This window comes from Barbatula barbatula, assembly GCF_947034865.1.
Source record: "Barbatula barbatula genome assembly, chromosome: 15".
In the NCBI taxonomy this organism is placed as follows: domain Eukaryota; kingdom Metazoa; phylum Chordata; class Actinopteri; order Cypriniformes; family Nemacheilidae; genus Barbatula; species Barbatula barbatula.
The window spans coordinates 22,818,123-22,841,046 of NC_136778.1; the positions used below are offsets into that span (position 1 = coordinate 22,818,123).

A 22,924-nucleotide genomic window follows, 5' to 3' on the forward strand; every position below is an offset into this window, starting at 1 on the left:
TTCCAATTAATATCAATCAAACTGCAGTTTTTGTTTTGATTTATACCATAATAACAGAGAAATACAGAGAACAGATCCCAATAAAAACATGATTGTTGTGAGTTATCTCTCTTTGGAAATGTTTGGAGGATTGATGTGATGTGCAGCCAGAATCTCTTGATTTTTGTGTTGAAATGTTTTAATGAGTCATTGAGGCTGAACATATGAAAACATAAGTGTTTCTACCAGCAATAAAACACATGAAAAGCGTTTGTTATGAGTGATGGTGCTCTGTAATTGGCAGGTTTGGAGGTGGGTCAGCCCTGAGCGTGATGAACAGATTTAATGACCCATTCTGCACTGGGGTTGAGCTCCAGAAGAGCTCTGATGTACGTCTCTTCATCCAGACATCTCTCCTCTACACAAACACACACATCAATGTAAAAACCGCACAAACAGCAGAATGTTTAGTTGTGGTGTTGATGTCTGTGTTTTCTCCTCATGACTTTAATGTTGTATTCTATTAATTCAATGTTGTGTTGTTCTTTCACTGTACTGTGGGATCATCAGATACTCACTGATGTTTCCTCCCGTCTCAAATAGACACAGATCTTCTCTCTTCACAGTCAGAGACCTGTAACACACAACACAAACCAGTTAAAACTACAGTGACGTACATGACATTTTAAACATTCAGAAATCTTTTGATGACATCAAGTGTTTTTCAAACTGTGAGCTGCAGCCCTCTGGTGGGCTCTAGTGGCATTACAGGGGTCCATGCCATAAGCCAAATTACAATATTAAAGTTACAATATACAGTTCACCCAAAAATGAATATACAGTTCACCCTTCAGATTGTTCCAAACCCATATAAATGTCTTTGTTTTGCTGAACACAAAGGAAGATATTTAGAAGAATGTCAGTAACCAAACCGATCTCATCCCACATTCACTGCCAAAGTAGGGGAAATGAATACTATGGGAGTCAATGGAGGATGAGGTCTCCTCCTTCCAAATATCTTCATTTGTGTTCAGCAGAACAAAGACATTTAATCTGAAGGTGAGGAAATAATGACAGGAACTGTTTGGGTGAACTGTCACTTTAAAGCAACACTAGAGAGTTTTTCTACCTTAAAATAATCTCTTTAAAATGATTGTAGTGTAACGACGACTCTTAACTGGACGAATTTTACTGCCGCTGCTCCCTAAGCAGTCCTCTATTGGCTGAAATCACACTTGTAACTTTGGTGTGTGTTTAGGTTCAAAGTCTTATTTGTATATTTTTTCTTACTGTCCTGAGTTTATTAGTAATGAGGCTGTGCTTAGGTTGTTTATTGGCGCACAAACGTTACTGGTTCACAATAAATAACCATAAGGTAGACTTGAGATAATGTAATGTTGGAAGGTCCCATGGGTGGCAAAACACTCAGCAAAATGACTGCATGCTGCTTATGAAGACCGGATTGCTTTGTAAGTCGTAGTGAAGCCGTTAGGATCTCCGCTGCTTGTCATTTCAGCAAATAATTGTGCGTTTTAGTCCCGGTTTCTTTGTTTCTCCTATTCTCCTCAGCCATTTTACTGGATGTTTTGCCACTCAAGGGCGTGTCCTGACATGTTCACGTGGGAAAGTGATGTCAATGCATACCCTCTATAGCTTACGTAGCATGATCGTGCCTCCTCACAAATGTAGTGTTATGCTTGTAAACGATGACTACCAAACCACAATAAATGTTTAATGGTCAAAAGTAGCTGATTCCTCGGTTCATGTACGTAGACTAATGTTATTGTTATCTATAGTTGCTATGCTAGGCACTATTCCCATAGCGAGTTGAGTGTAAGTTAGTGATTGCACTATTACTCAAAGCACAACGCCTGTTCGCAAGTATGTAACTACAGAAAATTGTCCGTCCTGTCATTGAGATCACTATTATCATCACGCATCTGTAAAGACATGTATGTGTACATGATCAAACACACGCCATCATGACCTCTGACCTCAGAATGATCAGTAAGTGAATCAGATCTCAGGTTTTTGTGTGTGTTTGTGATGTGTTTACCTCTCTTGAGTGAGAAAGCGTGTGAGAACATCAGAAGCTTTCAGATCATCGTTCAGCTGTACGGCCATAGAAACCATCGAGAACTGAGGAGCTTGAACCCGGATGAAGCCTTCAGCCTGAACACACAACACGTCACCATAACACACTCTCTGTTCAACACGCCATATAGAATCTCTCTGCCTCGCTTTCCATTTCAACATGTCGGCGGCATGAAATCAGTCTATACTTCAACACCTTCAGTTCTAACTATAACAGATTCTCTTAGAAACACTTGACTGTAAGGCTGCTTTAAACAATAGTGATGTATAACATTAGCACTTTATCAACATTTCAGATTCAATGATGTTTTCTAGAGATTGGATCCTGTATCTCTTAACTCTCTCCTGTAAGGTTTTCTCCATTTTAATCATCTTTTCTTGTGCTTACTAATTCTTTTTACAATTAAAACATGTACATTTTCAGCATATGTAGTCTCTCTTAGTTATGAGGAAGAAATTCATGTAACACATTTCAACACAAATGAGTTGATAATAACGTGAGGTGACTGTAGTTGTTGTGTATTTATCCAGCAGGTGTCTCTAATCTCTCTTCACTTCTGAATGTGTGAGATCACCTCTGTGTTTTTCTCTGGTTTGTCGGAGGTCTTCTCGCGGTCGTGGGTCATCTTCTTCAGTAGTTTTTTAACGGCTCTGTCTCTGTTCATCTTGCGCTGGTTCTCCATGTTCTGCTTGCGCACCTGATTCAGAATGAACTTGGGGATCTGAGACAAAAAGCGAGACGTACTTGAGTGTTTCCATCAGGAGGTTTTCTCTCGTTCTCTTTCTGGATGAGGTCACGTACCGTCCACAGCAGGTTCTGGTAGCGGATGAGAAGCCGGACAATGTTGGCGGTGCCGGTTGCCATGGCGAACTCTTCCTGTTCTCTGATCTTATTGCGAAAGCCTTTACACATGAAGATGTTGGGGGCCATCACCACGGCAACATTGTTTAGCGTCATCTTATTCTTGTCCTTGTGATCGATCACTCTCTGGAAAAATTCCATCAGAGCCTAACGGACACACAAACACAGCTCAAGAGAACAGTACAGCAGCGATGTGAAGTGACATTTGAATGTGTGTGAATATGGCCTTATCTCGATCAGCTCCCTTGTTCAGTAGTCAAGCGCCACTTTAAGGCCAATATCCTTCCAGTGCACTGAAACATTGGATCCCTAAAAATTCCCACAATGCACCGCAATGTCGAAGCATCGATGCTCCCTATGTTCCCTTACCAGAAATCAGGTGACAAGTTTTGAAGACGTTTAACTGAAGAACTCAATGAACTTCATGAAACGCGATGTAACTTTTGAAAAGACAAACACTTATTTTGTGTTCAGTAGAAACAAACGTTGCTAGACAGGCAGGGAACACTACAGTTAAATGTAATATTCGACATGTAACAGAATAATGAAAGTGTTTCTCATACAGTATGTACTTCAAAAATAAAGTCAGAGAGATGTCGGGTTTGCCGGTTAGCAGTGCCCGGACCCGTGTACACCATATATCGATTGACCATCTCAGGAGCTGATGGAGTGTGTGAGCTCTGACCTTCAGTGTGTCTCTGTTGGGTTCTGGTAACAGGAGCATCAGTAGATTGAGCGTCTGGAGCTGCTGTTTCTTAGTTGGCAGCTCTGCTCAGAACAAAACACACAAAAAATCACAATGAACACATACGTCACCGTACGTTTGTGTGTGTAGTAGTGTAGTAGTACTACCAGTCGATGATTTTTAAGGGAAAGCTGCTTATCAATCATACACGATGACATTTATTGAGAATGTAAGAATGCAGAAAGGTTTGTGTGATTATGAGGTTTAGGTGATCAGTGGTTCTCAAACTTTTCAGATCAAGTACCACCTTAAATAAAACGAGTTATTCCCGTACCACCTAATGACATGAATAAACACTTAATAGTAGAGCTGTGACAATTTATCTTTACACCTCGTCCTCCATCTATTCCAATGTAAAAAAGACTACAAACCTATATTAAAGTAGAAAGAATATTTAACACATAAGCAAGAGAACAGCTGAACCTAAAGCTAATCTCTTGGTGACTCTGCAGGAGAGTTCTGCTCGAGCCCCACCTCCCGTCCGCTACGTTAACCAAACTGTGACCGTTGAGTGTGTGAAGTGTCAACAGTTACACACTTCATCTGGGCAGTGGCGGTTCGAGACTACTGTAACTGGGGGGCCAGGCCGGGGCCGCTTATGCTTTTAGGGGGCACACTAACATGGGTCATGATTATTTTCACTCATTTTTCACTGTCCTGTATTACTAAAAAGCTAATAAGTTCAGCTCAAATTAATGTTACAACACATTGTATATAGTCAAAATAACAACAATAATAACATTTCGGCTCTTTTTTGCGTCTTCAATGTACATACACTGTTGTCCTTATGCTGTTCCAATTGCTTCCATTGTTTACCTCATCGGTCAGATGCGTTGGATAAAAGCATCTGCTAAAGAACTAAACATAAGATACCAAAAACAAGATGTCCAATAACCAACTTAAGCAGTCATCTAAACATGGGCCACATTATCAGGTATTTTCTTTACACAAAGAAAAAGAAAACATGAACTTCTCAATGTTTCACACGTGATATATGCTGATCTTTTTTGTCTTGCTTTAATAATCTTCCTATTTGGCAGATTTAGGGGGGGGCCAGTGGGGTGGCCAAGTATGCTGACCCTCTGTTCCCCCCTAGAAACCCACCCCTGCACCCGTGTACTTAAGGTGGACTTCTTTTTTGCAATGAATTTGCAATGTGAAAGCACTACTTTATCACACTATTTATACTACAAAATGTTGGTGATTTGGGACGCAATGCGAAGAACTTGTGTCTTAACAACTAGTCTTCTGTCGTGTCACATACGGCTGGGTCTGCTCAAGTACCACTAGTGCTACACGTACCACAGTTTGAGAACCACTGGAATCGATGATAAGCCTGATATCAAATCAATGGACGTCTATGGAACATGGTGTGCGTGCGTGTGTGTACTCACTGAGCACAGAGAGGAAGGCAGTGAAGTGTTCCACAGTGAGCAGAGGGAACGGCAGTTCTCTGATGAAGAGCTTCAGGACACTGGCTGCGTCATGCTGCTTGAGACTCTCCCACGGAAACATGCCATCATAAAACTTCTGTTCCATCTCCTGACACACTGCCTGACAAATACCATCACATTTAGAAGCGTGCGTGTGCTTTCCTACCTTTCTGAGTTTCATCAATATTTAGTCTGCAAGACACATGTGAGATCAGGTGTCCAATGTATAGTATAATGCAATGTCAGTCACTTTAGATAAAAGCGTAATGTAAACAGTGGAAAATGTCTCACCTTTACTCTAGTGGCTGCGCCAGGTATCCTCAGGACACCCTCCGTGTCTAAACCCTGCTCCTCTATATGTGACATCAACTTCAAAACAAAAACAAACATTCAGTCCATGTGACGTCATCACTGTCAGCGTCTCTCAAAGCAGCGCTGTGGAGTTTATGTGTCTGCTGTCTTACGTGTTGCAGTATAAGAGGCACTTTGGTTCCAGGGATCCTCCGCTGGTCTTGTTCCAACAGAGTCGGGAGAGGAACGCCGAACAAACCTGACTCTACAGACGACATCACAGATCAACACCAGACAAACCCTTATGCTTACAATCTGTGCCATCCCATCACACACTGAATCACGGTCGATCATAACAAATCTCCTGCAGTCAGTGTTCACAGGAGAAGAGGAAGTGTGGAACTCTCTCACATAAAAGAGCATTTGTTCATCACTGTCACAGACATCACAGACACTGACCTCTGACTTTCATCTTCAGCGCTTTGTGAGTTTTCATCTCGATTCCACACGTGTCGAATACAGCGCTCATCTCAATGACGACTAGCCTGCGGACCTTCTTCATGTCCTCAGACGACAGGTCCCGAGCTCTCGTCTGGCCCGTCTTATCCTGAGACACTTTAAAATCCTGAGAGAACAAATATAACCCACCGTCATCATGTCGTGTTGATACGTGCTTAATGAGCTGACATGAGGCGGTTGCTAAGATGAGATGGTTGCTAGGGTGAGGTGGGTGGGTGGGTTTGTTTAAATCTCTCTCCGTTAAAGAGTTCATAATTCCGGACAGAAAGAAAACCCGAGTGAGACAGTTCCACACCCTCACCAGCAGATGTCACTGTTGCTCAATAAATAATAACATGTGACTAAAACTGCAGTCAGTGACCTTCATCTAAATAAAGATGCAAACAATATTATATAATGTGTTTGTGTAACAGTCAGATGAAATCAGGTCTTATCTGTTATATTCTGCGTTAACATTTCTTCAGAAAGAGAGAGAGAGAGAGGGAGTTCTCTTTTACTGGCGTGTAAACTTTGCACCGGTGTACGCTGGGTAAATCAGCTGATTTGTTAATGTTACTCACGGGTAATCTGTCGTCAGCTTCATGCCTGGGCTGAGTGACCTTTAACCCCTCCTTATAGATAAGAGCTTGCTCAGAGAACGATACCTCTAGGTTAATGTCCGTCTCATTGTCAGCTCCGCCCCCATGAGCGTCAGGCCCCGCCCCATTACCTACGCACAGTTTAACAACTGAAGGTTAAATTAAACTTCCAACGTTCTGTCACAACTATTAAATACAATATAAATATTATGGAGTATCATTAACATTCTGTTTCATTTTTGCAGTGAATATCAAATGTTGTTCACATCATGAATATGTAAATGTAAAGTGCTGATCATGAAGTAATGCAGTAGAGACAGTGAGAGAATATCAAACAGAAGACACATCAGCATTCTTCTCAATGATGTCGTGACACATACCCAGTGTTTGGACTCCTGCTTTATCATCCAAACTTCTCTCCGGGGACGTCACATCAGTCTTCATTCACAGACAAACACAGACAGAAGATGTGTTACACAATCAAACAGCTCAACACACACGCACGCACGCACACACACACACACACACACACACACACACATCAAACAGCTCAACACGCACGCACACACACACGCATATGCACACGTACACACATCAAACTGCTCAACACACACACACACACGCACATGCACACACATGCACACGTACTCACACGCACTCGTACACACATCAAACAGCTCAACACACACACGTACATGCACACACACGCACACGTACTCACACACACACATCAAACAGCTGAACACACACACACACGTACATGCACACACACGTACTCACACACACACATCAAACAGCTGAACACACACACACACGTACATGCACACACACGCACACGTACTCACACACACACATCAAACAGCTCAACACGCACGCACGCACACACGTACATGCACACACACGCACACGTACTCACACACACACATCAAACAGCTCAACACACACGCACGCACACACGTACATGCACACACACGCACACGTACTCACACACACACATCAAACAGCTCAACACGCACGCACGCACACACGTACATGCACGCACACGCACATGTACTCACACTCACACATCAAACAGCTCAACACACACGCACACACACACACGTACATGCACACACACGCACACGTACTCACACACACACATCAAACAGCTCAACACACACGCACGCACACACACACACACACACACACACATCAAACAGCTCAACACACACGCACACACACACGCACATGCACACACACACACATCAAACTGCTCAACACACACGCACGCACGCACACACACACACACACACACACACACACACACATCAAACAGCTCAACACACACGCACACACACACGCACATGCACACGTACACACATCAAACAGCTCAACACACACACACACACGTACATGCACACACACGCACATGCACACGTACACACATCAAACTGCTCAACACACACACACACACGCACATGCACACGCACACACATCATACTGCTCAACACACACACACACACACGTACATGCACACACACGCACACGTACTCGCACGCACTCGTACACACATCAAACAGCTCAACACACACACGTACATGCACACACACGCACACGTACTCACACACACACACATCAAACAGCTGAACACACACGCACACACACACGTACATGCACACACATGCACACGTACTCACACGCACTCGTACACACATCAAACAGCTCAACACACACACACACACGTACATGCACACACACGCACACGTACTCACACACACACATCAAACAGCTGAACACACACGCACACACACACGTACATGCACACACATGCACACGTACTCACACACACTCGTACACACATCAAACAGCTCAACACACACACACACACACGTACATGCACACACACGCACACGTACTCACACACACACACATCAAACAGCTCAACACACACGCACACACACACGCACATGCACACACATGCACACGTACTCACACGCACTCGTACACACATCAAACAGCTCAACACACACACACACACGTACATGCACACACACGCACACATACTCACACACACACATCAAACAGCTGAACACACACGCACACACACACGTACATGCACACACAAGCACACGTACTCACACGCACTCGTACACACATCAAACAGCTCAACACACACACGTACATGCACACACACGCACACGTACTCACACACACACATCAAACAGCTGAACACACACGCACACACACACACGTACATGCACACACACGCACACGTACTCACACGCACTCGTACACACATCAAACAGCTCAACACACACACGTACATGCACACACACGCACACGTACTCACACACACACATCAAACAGCTGAACACACACGCACACACACACACGTACATGCACACACAAGCACACGTACTCACACACACACATCAAACAGCTCAACACACACACACACACGCACATGCACACACAAGCACACGTACTCACACGCACTCGTACACACATCAAACAGCTCAACACACACACACACACGTACATGCACACACACGCACACGTACTCACACGCACTCGTACACACATCAAACAGCTCAACACACACACGTACATGCACACACACGAACACGTACTCACACACACACATCAAACAGCTCAACACACACACACACACGCACATGCACACACAAGCACACGTACTCACACACACTCGTACACACATCAAACAGCTCAACACACACACGTACATGCACACACACGCACACGTACTCACACACACACATCAAACAGCTGAACACACACGCACACACACACACGTACATGCACACACACGCACACGTACTCACACGCACTCGTACACACATCAAACAGCTCAACACACACACGTACATGCACACACACGCACACGTACTCACACACACACATCAAACAGCTGAACACACACGCACACACACACACGTACATGCACACACAAGCACACGTACTCACACACACACATCAAACAGCTGAACACACACGCACACACACACGTACATGCACACACAAGCACACGTACTCACACGCACTCGTACACACATCAAACAGCTCAACACACACACGTACATGCACACACACGCACACGTACTCACACACACACATCAAACAGCTGAACACACACGCACACACACACACGTACATGCACACACACGCACACGTACTCACACACACTCGTACACACATCAAACAGCTCAACACACACACGTACATGCACACACACGCACACGTACTCACACACACACATCAAACAGCTGAACACACACGCACACACACACACGTACATGCACACACACGAACACGTACTCACACACACACATCAAACAGCTCAACACACACACACACACGCACATGCACACACACGCACACGTACTCACACACACTCGTACACACATCAAACAGCTCAACACACACACGTACATGCACACACACGCACACGTACTCACACACACACATCAAACAGCTGAACACACACGCACACACACACGTACATGCACACACACGCACACGTACTCACACGCACTCGTACACACATCAAACAGCTCAACACACACACGTACATGCACACACACGCACACGTACTCACACACACACATCAAACAGCTGAACACACACGCACACACACACACGTACATGCACACACACGAACACGTACTCACACACACACATCAAACAGCTCAACACACACACACACACGCACATGCACACACAAGCACACGTACTCACACACACTCGTACACACATCAAACAGCTCAACACACACACGTACATGCACACACACGCACACGTACTCACACACACACATCAAACAGCTGAACACACACGCACACACACACACGTACATGCACACACACGCACACGTACTCACACACACACATCAAACAGCTGAACACACACGCACACACACACGTACATGCACACACAAGCACACGTACTCACACGCACTCGTACACACATCAAACAGCTCAACACACACACGTACATGCACACACACGCACACGTACTCACACACACACATCAAACAGCTGAACACACACGCACACACACACACGTACATGCACACACACGAACACGTACTCACACACACACACATCAAACAGCTCAACACACACACACACACGCACATGCACACACATGCACACGTACTCACACACACTCGTACACACATCAAACAGCTCAACACACACACGTACATGCACACACACGCACACGTACTCACACACACACATCAAACAGCTGAACACACACACACACGTACATGCACACACACGCACACATACTCACACACACACATCAAACAGCTCAACACACACACACACACACACGTACATGCACACACACGCACACGTACTCACACACACACATCAAACAGCTGAACACACACGCACACACACACGTACATGCACACACACGCACACGTACTCACACACACACATCAAACAGCTCAACACACACGCACACACACACGTACATGCACACACACGCACACGTACTCACACACACACATCAAACAGCTCAACACACACGCACACACACACGCACATGCACACACACGCACACGTACTCACACACACTCGTACACACATCAAACAGCTCAACACACACACGTACATGCACACACACGCACACGTACTCACACACACACATCAAACAGCTGAACACACACGCACACACACACGTACATGCACACACACGCACACGTACTCACACACACACATCAAACAGCTCAACACACACGCACACACACACGTACATGCACACACACGCACACGTACTCACACACACACATCAAACAGCTCAACACACACGCACACACACACACGTACATGCACACACAAGCACACGTACTCACACACACACATCAAACAGCTGAACACACACGCACACACACACGTACATGCACACACACGCACACGTACTCACACACACACATCAAACAGCTCAACACACACGCACACACACACGTACATGCACACACACGCACACGTACTCACACACACACATCAAACAGCTCAACACACACGCACACACACACGCAGATGCACACACACGCACACGTACTCACACACACTCGTACACACATCAAACAGCTCAACACACACACGTACATGCACACACACGCACACGTACTCACACACACACATCAAACAGCTGAACACGCACACACACACGTACATGCACACACACGCACACGTACTCACACACACACATCAAACAGCTCAACACACACGCACACACACACACGTACATGCACACACAAGCACACGTACTCACACACACACATCAAACAGCTGAACACACACGCACACACACACGTACATGCACACACACGCACACGTACTCACACACACACATCAAACAGCTCAACACACACGCACACACACACGTACATGCACACACACGCACACGTACTCACACACACACATCAAACAGCTCAACACACACGCACACACACACACGTACATGCACGCACACGTACTCACACACACACATCAAACAGCTCAACACACACGCACACACACACGCACATGCACACACACGCACACGTACTCACACACACTCGTACACACATCAAACAGCTCAACACACACACGTACATGCACACACACGCACACGTACTCACACACACACATCAAACAGCTGAACACACACGCACACACACACACGTACATGCACACACACGCACACGTACTCACACACACTCGTACACACATCAAACAGCTCAACACACACACGTACATGCACACACACGCACACGTACTCACACACACACATCAAACAGCTGAACACACACGCACACACACACGTACATGCACACACACGCACACGTACTCACACACACACATCAAACAGCTCAACACACACGCACACACACACACGTACATGCACACACAAGCACACGTACTCACACACACACATCAAACAGCTCAACACGCACGCACGCACACACGTACATGCACACACACGCACATGTACTCACACTCACACACACATCAAACAGCTCAACACACACACACACACACACACACACACGTACATGCACACACACGCACACGTACTCACACACACACATCAAACAGCTCAACACACACGCACACACACACGTACATGCACACACACGCACACGTACTCACACACACACATCAAACAGCTCAACACGCACGCACGCACACACGTACGCACACGCACATGCAAACGTACTCACACACACTCGTACACACACACACACATCAAACAGCTCAACACACACGCACGCACACACACACGTACATGCACACACACGCACTCGTACACACACACACACATCAAACAGCTCAACACGCACGCACGCACACACATTAACACACGCACACGCACATGCACACGTACTCACACGCACTCGTTCACACACACGCACGCACACACACACACACACACCAAACAGCTCCACACACACACGTACACATGAATGTGTTGCCTTCTCTATCTATTTGTGCTCTGGTCTGGTTGTTTGCAGTGTGTAATATTGGCTCTACTGCAAGCGAGCAGTGAATGTGCAAACATGTTGCAGTACAGAACACACACACACGTGTTTGTGATAGAGACTTAATTAAACACCTGTGATTGGTTGAGCTCAACAGACACCTGCCGCAACTGAAAGATGTCACGCTCCGTTTATTCATCATACTGTATGTGTAGAGAATGTCACTCAGGGTATGATGATGATGATGATGATGACTCGTACAGTGAACAGCCAATGGAAACTGAGCATTCAGGGTGTTTGTTGATAAAACCACAGTCATCTGGACGTTGTGTATGATGTGTTACGTATATGTCAATGCTTACTGTGTCATCTGAAGACGATGAGGGTTTGAAGATATCTCGGACATCTGGGACGCTGTAGGGTTTGTTTCGTTTGCGTAATGTCTGTTTAAGGGTTTCCACGCGCCTCTGGACGGCGGCCGCTTGCGTTCGGGTCAGTGTGGACAGAAGCACGATGCTATCCTCACCATCTGTCGCAGACTCGTCAAACAGTGTCGCTAGCCCCGCCTCTGTCAGCCACGCCTCCTCCTGTTCGCCTTCTGTAAAACATAAAGAAGAAAGTAAAGGAAGCTGTAATAGTGCACTAGATAGTGAAGGACAGTGAGGCGTTCACATTCACATCAGACTATGTGCTCTATTTTAAGAACACTTCAAGCGTGTCCCAACCCACTTTTGCTAGTTTAAGGATGGCAAAAATACGATAAGAAACAGGTGGATCATAGAAGTATGTTTGTCTTTCAGATAAGTGCGAGTCTCTCTCTCTTTTCAGATGAGTTCAGGGTGCGTGTGAATAAAGTGCCTTTTCATATATTTCTAAACTTGGATGGCTGTCGACGCTATTTTTGACATGCAAAGGACACCACACTGCATCTGTATTATAAACTCGCTTGTGTTCAATTCAATGAAACCGTTCTTGTGTTCTGGCAGATGAATCATTTTGGCCAAAAGACTACAATTCTGTAATGGTTTTAATGTAAAAGCTTATGGTTAACAATGGTATTTTAACTGAAACCATTCATTATTTCTGCGATGGTTTCTTTTGTTTTTATCAGCAGGTTTGTTACATTTATAATCTGTAATATTTCATATCTATTTAATTCTTTAAATGGGTCTACAGGGAGACCATGAGAAGGTTGAGAACAAATGTGTATTTAAACAAAGTGGTGCAGGACGTGAAAATGAAAACTGCGTCGAGCTGAACTTTGAAAAGAAGTGTAAGATAGAGCCCTACGGCTTTATAAATCATGATTCACAATCAATCCTATAAGAGCACAGGACACGTGACATCACAGAGGAAGATGTTAAACTCAGACCTTCCTTTTTCTAAAAGCGCACAGATTTTAAGGAAGTCACCGCTTCTTGTGTGAGTAGGGCTAAACAATACCCGAGCGTGGGCTTTATTGTGTGATCTTCCTGTCATTCTTCAACAATAAAGTACTGAACACAAATCTGCTAATAACAGTACAGCAGAATCTGCAGTTTCATGGGTTTTAATCAAATATTTTAGCTATGAGACACCAAAACAAGAAAGTGTGTTTCTACTTAAGATATGATGGAGAAGTGAAGTGTTTTTACCATCAGACACCTTCATCTGGCAGTCGTCAGGCTGTTCATCTCCGGTGTGCTGAATGATCTCCAGCTCTTTAAAATAATCCACCATGACCTTCTCATCCAGTGATTCCTGTGAGTTACAGCGCTGATGCGGACTCGTCCCCGCCGCCGGACCTCTGGAGCGCTGGACATTATACTGACCCATCTTATGGCTGCGCATGTGTGTGAACAAACACATATAACACATCATCAATCAACGCGCCAAACTCGTATTATTACTATTAAACTGATAAGTGAATTGTTCAATGATAACTTTTATAGATATATTTTGTCTCATCTAAACATAAAATGTTCAACTTTCAGATTATGAACGTAATTTATTTTGATTGACAGTTTTGGCTGCTACTAGTTTAGCAAATGTGATGTCACCAGCGGTCATTCATAACATGACATCACATACAAAGGTATGTATAATAACCTGTTTAATTCTAATTAAATATTGTTAAAAAACATCATTCACATGTCCAATGTGACACCAATACATTTATTTAAAAAACTTTACATTATGTCTACAGCAGACGCTGCGGGATGCGACACGAAACCAGCATTAGAACCCATAATAATTGTACATTATTTCCACACTGGCTTCGGTGCGACGTGACACGACAAACCAATTAAAGTGATACTTCACACAAAAATGAAAATTCTGTCTTCATTTCATCACCTTCGACTGGTTCCAAATCTGTATACATGTGTTTGTTCTGATGAACACAGGAAGATATTCGGAGATGGGAGTCAACGGGGGGCAAAATCTGTCTGGTTAAAAGCATTCTTCCAAATATCTTTCTATGTGTTCATCCGAACAAACACATTTATACAGATTTGGAACAACTGGAAGGGCTGTGTCCACCGAGCCGCATTTACACGGCCCTTTAAGAACAAGCTGTTGTCGTGCTGTTGTGCCGCGTCCGGTGTAGACACGATGTCAGTAACCAATATAATCGAAATGAAAGTGACACAACAAGAACATCACATCTTGAATGATTCTAGACCAGAGCGAAAGCACAATGAGAGAGATATGATACTGAGATGTCAAACTGTTTGTGGTCACGTTCCAGTGGAATAACTGAGAGAGAGCGAGTACAGTTTCATCACGTCTGTCATGGTTTAGTCATTAACACAGCCAGCGTTTGTCACGTGACCCAGAAACTCTCATAAAACCCTGACACACAAACACAACACTGACTCCATGATCAAACACACACACACCGAACAGTCCAGCTCCCCAACAACAGGAACGCCAGCTGTTGCTATGACAACCACTGGAATGCCGCTGCTTAGAGACGCCCAATGATCTTTCTGACACACGTACATTCAAGCATTCAATCAGCTCCAGACGTGTGTGAGAGGTCAAACTCATATTAGTTGATATCCTCAAGTGAACTTGACTTTACTGAACTGAGATTAATGTGCAATGTGTGCTTTACTCTTTAACACTTAGGGTTTAACATTAATGCATTACACAGACACGTTGACATTAAGCTCTCATTGTGCAACATGAGAAACACTTTTCATTTCTCAATATAATGATGACAAGGTCTTTCGTTCCCAAGATCACAAACCATCATCGTTCAGCGTAAAACTGTTCTTATGAAGACTTTAACTGTTTGTGAGAATAAACCCGTAGGCACAGATGTCATACGGACGGTTCCTCATTACAGTGCTCAGGAAACTGATGGACAGTATGATGAGGCTTTCAGATAAATGGCCAAACCTACTGTAACCCAAAAGCTGAATGATGGTTATCTGTCTCTTTTGCATGTTCAGAAGAGCCGGAGGAACACATCTACATTCATACAATCTCTTGCATACTATATTCATTTGAACTAATACATGTAAATAAAAGAAAGTTTATTCTTCTTCATCACACATTAATCTCAGCTTTTATTATGTTCTAGTGAACTTCTCAAGAACAGTCAAACAGGTGCTGCTGCACACGAGTGTGTTGTGTTCATGGAAAAGTGATGATAAGAGTGTTGATTCTGTAGAGTTAATGCTGTGTGTGATTCAGTACAAACACAAAGAAACACACACATCACTCACACGCAAACACACACACACACACACACACACATCACTCACACGTAAACACACACACATCACTCACACGTAAACACACAAACATCACTCACACGTAAACACACACAAACATCACTCACACACACATCACTCACACACACATCACTCACACACACATCACTCACACGTAAACACACACACATCACTCACACGTAAACACACACACATCACTCACACGTAAACACACACACATCACTCACACGTAAACACACTCACTCACACACACATCACTCACACGTAAACACACACACACACTCACACACACAAACATCACTCACACACACATCACTCACACGTAAACACACACACACACACATCACTCACACGTAAACACACACACATCACTCACACGTAAACACACACACACATCACTCACACGTAAACACACACACATCACTCACACGTAAACACACACACACATCACGTGAGTGTTTATGTGTGAGTGATGTGTGTGTGTGTGTGTGTGTGTGAGTGATGTGTGTGTGTTTACGTGTGAGTGATGTGTGTGTGAGTGATGTGTGTGTGTGTTTACGTGTGAGTGATGTGTGTGTGAGTGATGTGTGTGTGAGTGATGTTTGTGTGTGTTTACGTGTGAGTGATGTTTGTGTGTGTTTACGTGTGAGTGATGTGTGTGTGAGTGATGTGTGTGTGAGTGATGTGTGTGTGAGTGATGTGTGTGTGTGTTTACGTGTGAGTGATGTGTGTGTGTTTACGTGTGAGTGATGTGTGTGTGTTTACGTGTGAGTGTGTGTGTTTACGTGTGAGTGATGTGTGTGTGTTTACGTGTGAGTGATGTGTGTGTGTGTGTGTGTGTGTGTGTGTGTGTGTGTGTGGCAGAAGAGACTCATGAGGCACGAGAGCCACGGGTGACCACACCCTGTACTAACCCGTAGACCACCACCGCACCAAACACTGCTGAGACTCAAACCCCGGATCTCATGTTGACTAGACACGTGCTTGAACCAAATATACAGATGCTAGCCATGGCCCGGCACCACCGCTTTCAAGACGAAGTCTTATGCCGTTCCTAAAGTATGAACTGTTTCCTCTATAAAATCAATGAAAGCATGTTGTAATTGACTGTTTGACATTGTTTGTGTTTAATCCAGTTCAAAAACACAGAACATTTGCTGACACACTGTGCTCCTCATCTACTCATACAAGCGCTGAATCAGCAGATAAATCAGATTTCCGTGTTTGTCCACATGGCATGCGTCATGGTGCTCTAGATATGGACTCAACACAGTTAGAAAACAAGTTCTGATCGCAAAATCTACCAAGCTATATAGCGGTTCGCCATCAGGTGACCTCATATACCAACAAGCACAACAAGAACACAACTAAACGAATCTCCATCTGCATTTCACGCATCGTCAGAATTAGGGCTGCTCGATTATGACATAAACCATAATTGCCAATATTGAGTTCCCGACTATTTAACACGCTTACTCGTTAACCTTTAAAACAACATATAAAATAAAATAAATGTCAACTCTGAATGCCAAGAGCAATGCCAAGGTTGTGGGATGGATCCCAGGGGATTGCACATACTTAGAAACAAATGTGTAGTATAATGCAATGCAAGTCGCTTTGGATAAAAGCATCTGCCAAATGCATAAATGTAAATGTCTATGGGTAGTTAACAAATATCACTGCTGAAACACTGTACAGGAAGGGTGTTCGCTGGGGATTTATACTACAAGAAAAGAGAGGATCCTTGCTTAATAGAATGCGGCACAATAATCATTTACCTCCATTATTCAGTTTTTGTAACTGATGAAGGACAAAATTTACAATTACGATTAATTTCACAGCCCTAATCAGAATATCGTGTCTGCAAACAAACTACCGTAACCATTTAAAAGGAGGTGAGCTGCGATTGGCTTGCAGTCGAATACTGCAAACATGTGAGGGAAATGATACGCATCTGACCATATTTGGAACATCAGGTTCCTTTTCAATTGTACTGACAGGTACGCCCACCTTACATGCGTTAACATTTGGGCGGTCTTATAGAGTGTTCACACCAAGCGCGGTAAATCGGGCTATTTGCGTGTAGTTGGACGCTTGAACATTTTGACTTTACTTGCATCAATCGCGCGAGAAATCCGCTTCTTAACAGACACGAATTTGTGTCATGGGAGGGGCTTCTTCCGCTCGCTCACGGTCCTACTAGAGCAAGTTCCTGATTGGTTCATGTGGTGCGAATTTTTGCTAAAGTTCAGATTTTTCAACTCGCATGAGTCAAGCGAACGGTCAATTGGCACCGCAAGTAGGTCATCGCGTCTTTGCATTGACTTACCATGTAAATCACTTGCGCTTAGCGCTTCATTCGCGTTTGGTGTGAACACACTATTAGTCAAATCTTAGCACGAGCTGATGTAGATTTGTGGGGGTGTGGCTACACGAGGTGTTTCAGGCACTGGGTGAGCATTTGCTTTAAGATAGAATTCATCTTTTGTTCTCACACTTTAATTTATGCAATTTTACGTGTCTAATACATGCATGAGCAACTCAAAACACACCAAAGACACAGAAATACACTTATTCACGCCGTGTGAGCCCTTTATATCAGTCATATGAATATAAAACTGAAACCCTCTGTAGCAGCAGTGCTTGAAGTTTATGATCCATCAAGAGAAGTACAGCATACTTCTGTCCATTCACATATTAAAACTATAACCATGTGTTTGCAATGAAAATCTTTAGTCTAACCTACTGTAGTACGTGTACTATTGACATCAATCCCCTTTCAGTTACTGTCGCATTCTAGCATACTACAATTGACTAAAGTATACAACGGTATTTAGAAAATGAACCCTTGTTTAATTCTCTCAAGAGTGTAGCAAGCTTTCCATACAAATATTATGTGTAACCCATGGTTACTGTAGTAAAAGCGTAGTAGACCTTTGTACTGGGCTGTGTGTTAAAGCAAACGAGTTGTCTACACGGGTAGCATGTGTCTATGCCCCACAGCCGACTGTAAATACGGCGACCGAGAAGGTGAAACGCGTCAACATGTCGTGAGCGCAGCAGATATTGAGACAGAGCCCGGCTGGGATAAAGTGACCATAAATACTGCAGTCTACAGAAAGTGTGCGTACTAACTAAAGTGTACTCGCCTCTCCGTGTGTTCAGCTCTACTGCAGCTGACGGCCGGTAAGTCTTCACTGTTACTGATGAAGGCGGTTAACACGACGCCCTGATCGCTCTGCTGTCGATTCATTATTATGACACCGACTGGTCAACAGAGACTTCAGCCCTCAGAGAAACACCTCCGGACACGCCCACTGGCCGCTGCGCCACCAATCATACTGCGAGAAGGCTCGGCTCGTGAATATCCACGAGATGACGTCACGTTCGCTCGCTGAGCCACGCTGATTGGCTAGAGGCAGACGTTTCATATAGTCGCCATAATGCGAGTTCTTCTGTCGCTGTGACGTCATGTTTTCTATTTTCTTATGGCAGTTGTTTATTTAAGGTGTATCAATAGATAAAAAAGGAACCGATACGGAACTTTATGAATATTTATGATGAGATAACGCTTGATTTGATTTTACGAGTTGTTTGCAGTTTCGTGAAGTGACTTTATTAGAAGCTTGAGACTGTTAAAGTCAAGACAAGACTTGAGTGAAACCATAGAGATCATCTGTCTGTCTCACTGCTTCATTTACTGATGTTTGTCTGTCTCACTGCTTCATTTACTGATGTTTGTCTGTCTCACTGCTTCATTTACTGATGTTTGTCTGTCTCACTGCTTCATTTACTGATGTTTGTCTGTCTCACTGCTTCATTTACTGATGTTTGTCTGTCTCACTGCTTCATTTACTGATGTTTGTCTGTCTCACTGCTTCATTTACTGATGTTTGTCTGTCTCTCTGCTTCATTTACTGATGTTTGTCTGTCTCACTGCTTCATTTACTGATGTTTGTCTGTCTCACTGCTTCATTTACTGATGTTTGTCTGTCTCTCTGCTTCATTTACTGATGTTTGTCTGTCTCACTGCTTCATTTACTGATGTTTGTCTGTCTCTCTGCTTCATTTACTGATGTTTGTCTGTCTCACTGCTTCATTTACTGATGTTTGTCTGTCTCACTGCTTCATTTACTGATGTTTGTCTGTCTCTCTGCTTCATTTACTGATGTTTGTCTGTCTCACTGCTTCATTTACTGATGTTTGTCTGTCTCTCTGCTTCATTTACTGATGTTTGTCTGTCTCACTGCTTCATTTACTGATGTTTGTCTGTCTCACTGCTTCATTTACTGATGTTTGTCTGTCTCACCGCTTCATTTACTGATGTTTGTCTGTCTCTCTGCTTCATTTACTGATGTTTGTCTGTCTCACTGCTTCATTTACTGATGTTTGTCTGTCTCACTGCTTCATTTACTGATGTTTGTCTGTCTCACTGCTTCATTTACTGATGTTTGTCTGTCTCACTGCTTCATTTACTGATGTTTGTCTGTCTCACTGCTTCATTTACTGATGTTTGTCCGTCTCTCTGCTTCATTTACTGATGTTTGTCTGTCTCACTGCTTCATTTACTGATGTTTGTCTGTCTCACTGCTTCATTTACTGATGTTTGTCTGTCTCACTGCTTCATTTACTGATGTTTGTCTGTCTCACTGCTTCATTTACTGATGTTTGTCTGTCTCACCGCTTCATTTACTGATGTTTGTCCGTCTCTCTGCTTCATTTACTGATGTTTGTCTGTCTCACTGCTTCATTTACTGATGTTTGTCTGTCTCTCTGCTTCATTTACTGATGTTTGTCTGTCTCACTGCTTCATTTACTGATGTTTGTCTGTCTCACTGCTTCATTTACTGATGTTTGTCTGTCTCACCGCTTCATTTACTGATGTTTGTCCGTCTCTCTGCTTCATTTACTGATGTTTGTCTGTCTCACTGCTTCATTTACTGATGTTTGTCTGTCTCACTGCTTCATTTACTGATGTTTGTCCGTCTCACTGCTTCATTTACTGATGTTTGTCTGTCTCTCTGCTTCATTTACTGATGTTTGACCGTCTCACTGCTTCATTTACTGATGTTTGTCTGTCTCTCAGCTTCATTTACTGATGTTTGTCCGTCTCTCTGCTTCATTTACTGATGTTTGTCTGTCTCACTGCTTCATTTACTGATGTTTGTCTGTCTCACTGCTTCATTTACTGATGTTTGTCTGTCTCACTGCTTCATTTACTGATGTTTGTCTGTCTCTCTGCTTCATTTACTGATGTTTGTCTGTCTCACTGCTTCATTTACTGATGTTTGTCTGTCTCACTGCTTCATTTACTGATGTTTTTCTGTCTCACCGCTTCATTTACTGATGTTTGTCCGTCTCTCTGCTTCATTTACTGATGTTTGTCCGTCTCACTGCTTCATTTACTGATGTTTGTCTGTCTCACTGCTTCATTTACTGATGTTTGTCTGTCTCTCTGCTTCATTTACTGATGTTTGTCTGTCTCACTGCTTCATTTACTGATGTTTGTCTGTCTCACTGCTTCATTTACTGATGTTTGTCCGTCTCTCTGCTTCATTTACTGATGTTTGTCCGTCTCTCTGCTTCATTTACTGATGTTTGTCTGTCTCACTGCTTCATTTACTGATGTTTGTCTGTCTCACTGCTTCATTTACTGATGTTTGTCTGTCTCTCTGCTTCATTTACTGATGTTTGTCTGTCTCACTGCTTCATTTACTGATGTTTGTCTGTCTCACTGCTTCATTTACTGATGTTTGTCCGTCTCTCTGCTTCATTTACTGATGTTTGTCCGTCTCTCTGCTTCATTTACTGATGTTTGTCTGTCTCACTGCTTCATTTACTGATGTTTGTCTGTCTCACTGCTTCATTTACTGATGTTTGTCCGTCTCTCTGCTTCATTTACTGATGTTTGTCTGTCTCACTGCTTCATTTACTGATGTTTGTCTGTCTCACTGCTTCATTTACTGATGTTTGTCTGTCTCACTGTTTCATTTACTGATGTTTGTCTGTCTCGCTGCTTCATTTACTGATGTTTGTCTGTCTCACTGCTTCATTTACTGATGTTTGTCCGTCTCTCTGCTTCATTTACTGATGTTTGTCTGTCTCACCGCTTCATTTACTGATGTTTGTCTGTCTCACTGCTTCATTTACTGATGTTTGTCCGTCTCTCTGCTTCATTTACTGATGTTTGTCTGTCTCTCTGCTTCATTTACTGATGTTTGTCTGTCTT

General features: G+C 43.7%; 1 protein-coding gene across 1 annotated transcript; it reads right to left on the bottom strand.

The window, feature by feature from the left end:
• arhgap18 (Rho GTPase activating protein 18) lies at positions 1 to 20,035 on the bottom strand. The gene is made up of 15 exons (XM_079475164.1): positions 19,845 to 20,035; positions 14,608 to 14,795; positions 13,336 to 13,571; positions 6,882 to 6,939; positions 6,484 to 6,632; positions 5,864 to 6,029; positions 5,578 to 5,669; positions 5,405 to 5,482; positions 5,075 to 5,234; positions 3,621 to 3,703; positions 2,876 to 3,082; positions 2,649 to 2,795; positions 2,036 to 2,151; positions 558 to 613; positions 1 to 397 (listed from the first exon to the last, which is right to left on the bottom strand). The coding sequence occupies exons 1-15, from the start codon at positions 19,946 to 19,948 to the stop codon at positions 297 to 299; spliced, it is 1,941 nt and encodes a 646-aa protein (XP_079331290.1). The 5' UTR covers positions 19,949 to 20,035; the 3' UTR covers positions 1 to 296.
• Between the last annotated feature and the right edge of the window lie 2,889 nt (positions 20,036 to 22,924).

What these genes read in the sequence shown, in the direction of transcription:
- arhgap18 (XM_079475164.1), bottom strand. Translation starts at nt 19,948, where the DNA reads ATGAATCGACAGCAGAGCGATCAGGGCGTCGTGTTAACCGCCTTCATC. An exon ending in TGCCTCTTATACTGCAACAC is followed by an intron (nt 5,483 to 5,577) that starts GTAAGACAGCAG and finishes TTTGTTTTGAAG; the next exon opens with TTGATGTCACATATAGAGGA. An exon ending in CCAACAGAGACACACTGAAG is followed by an intron (nt 3,083 to 3,620) that starts GTCAGAGCTCAC and finishes TGTGTCCGTTAG; the next exon opens with GCTCTGATGGAATTTTTCCA.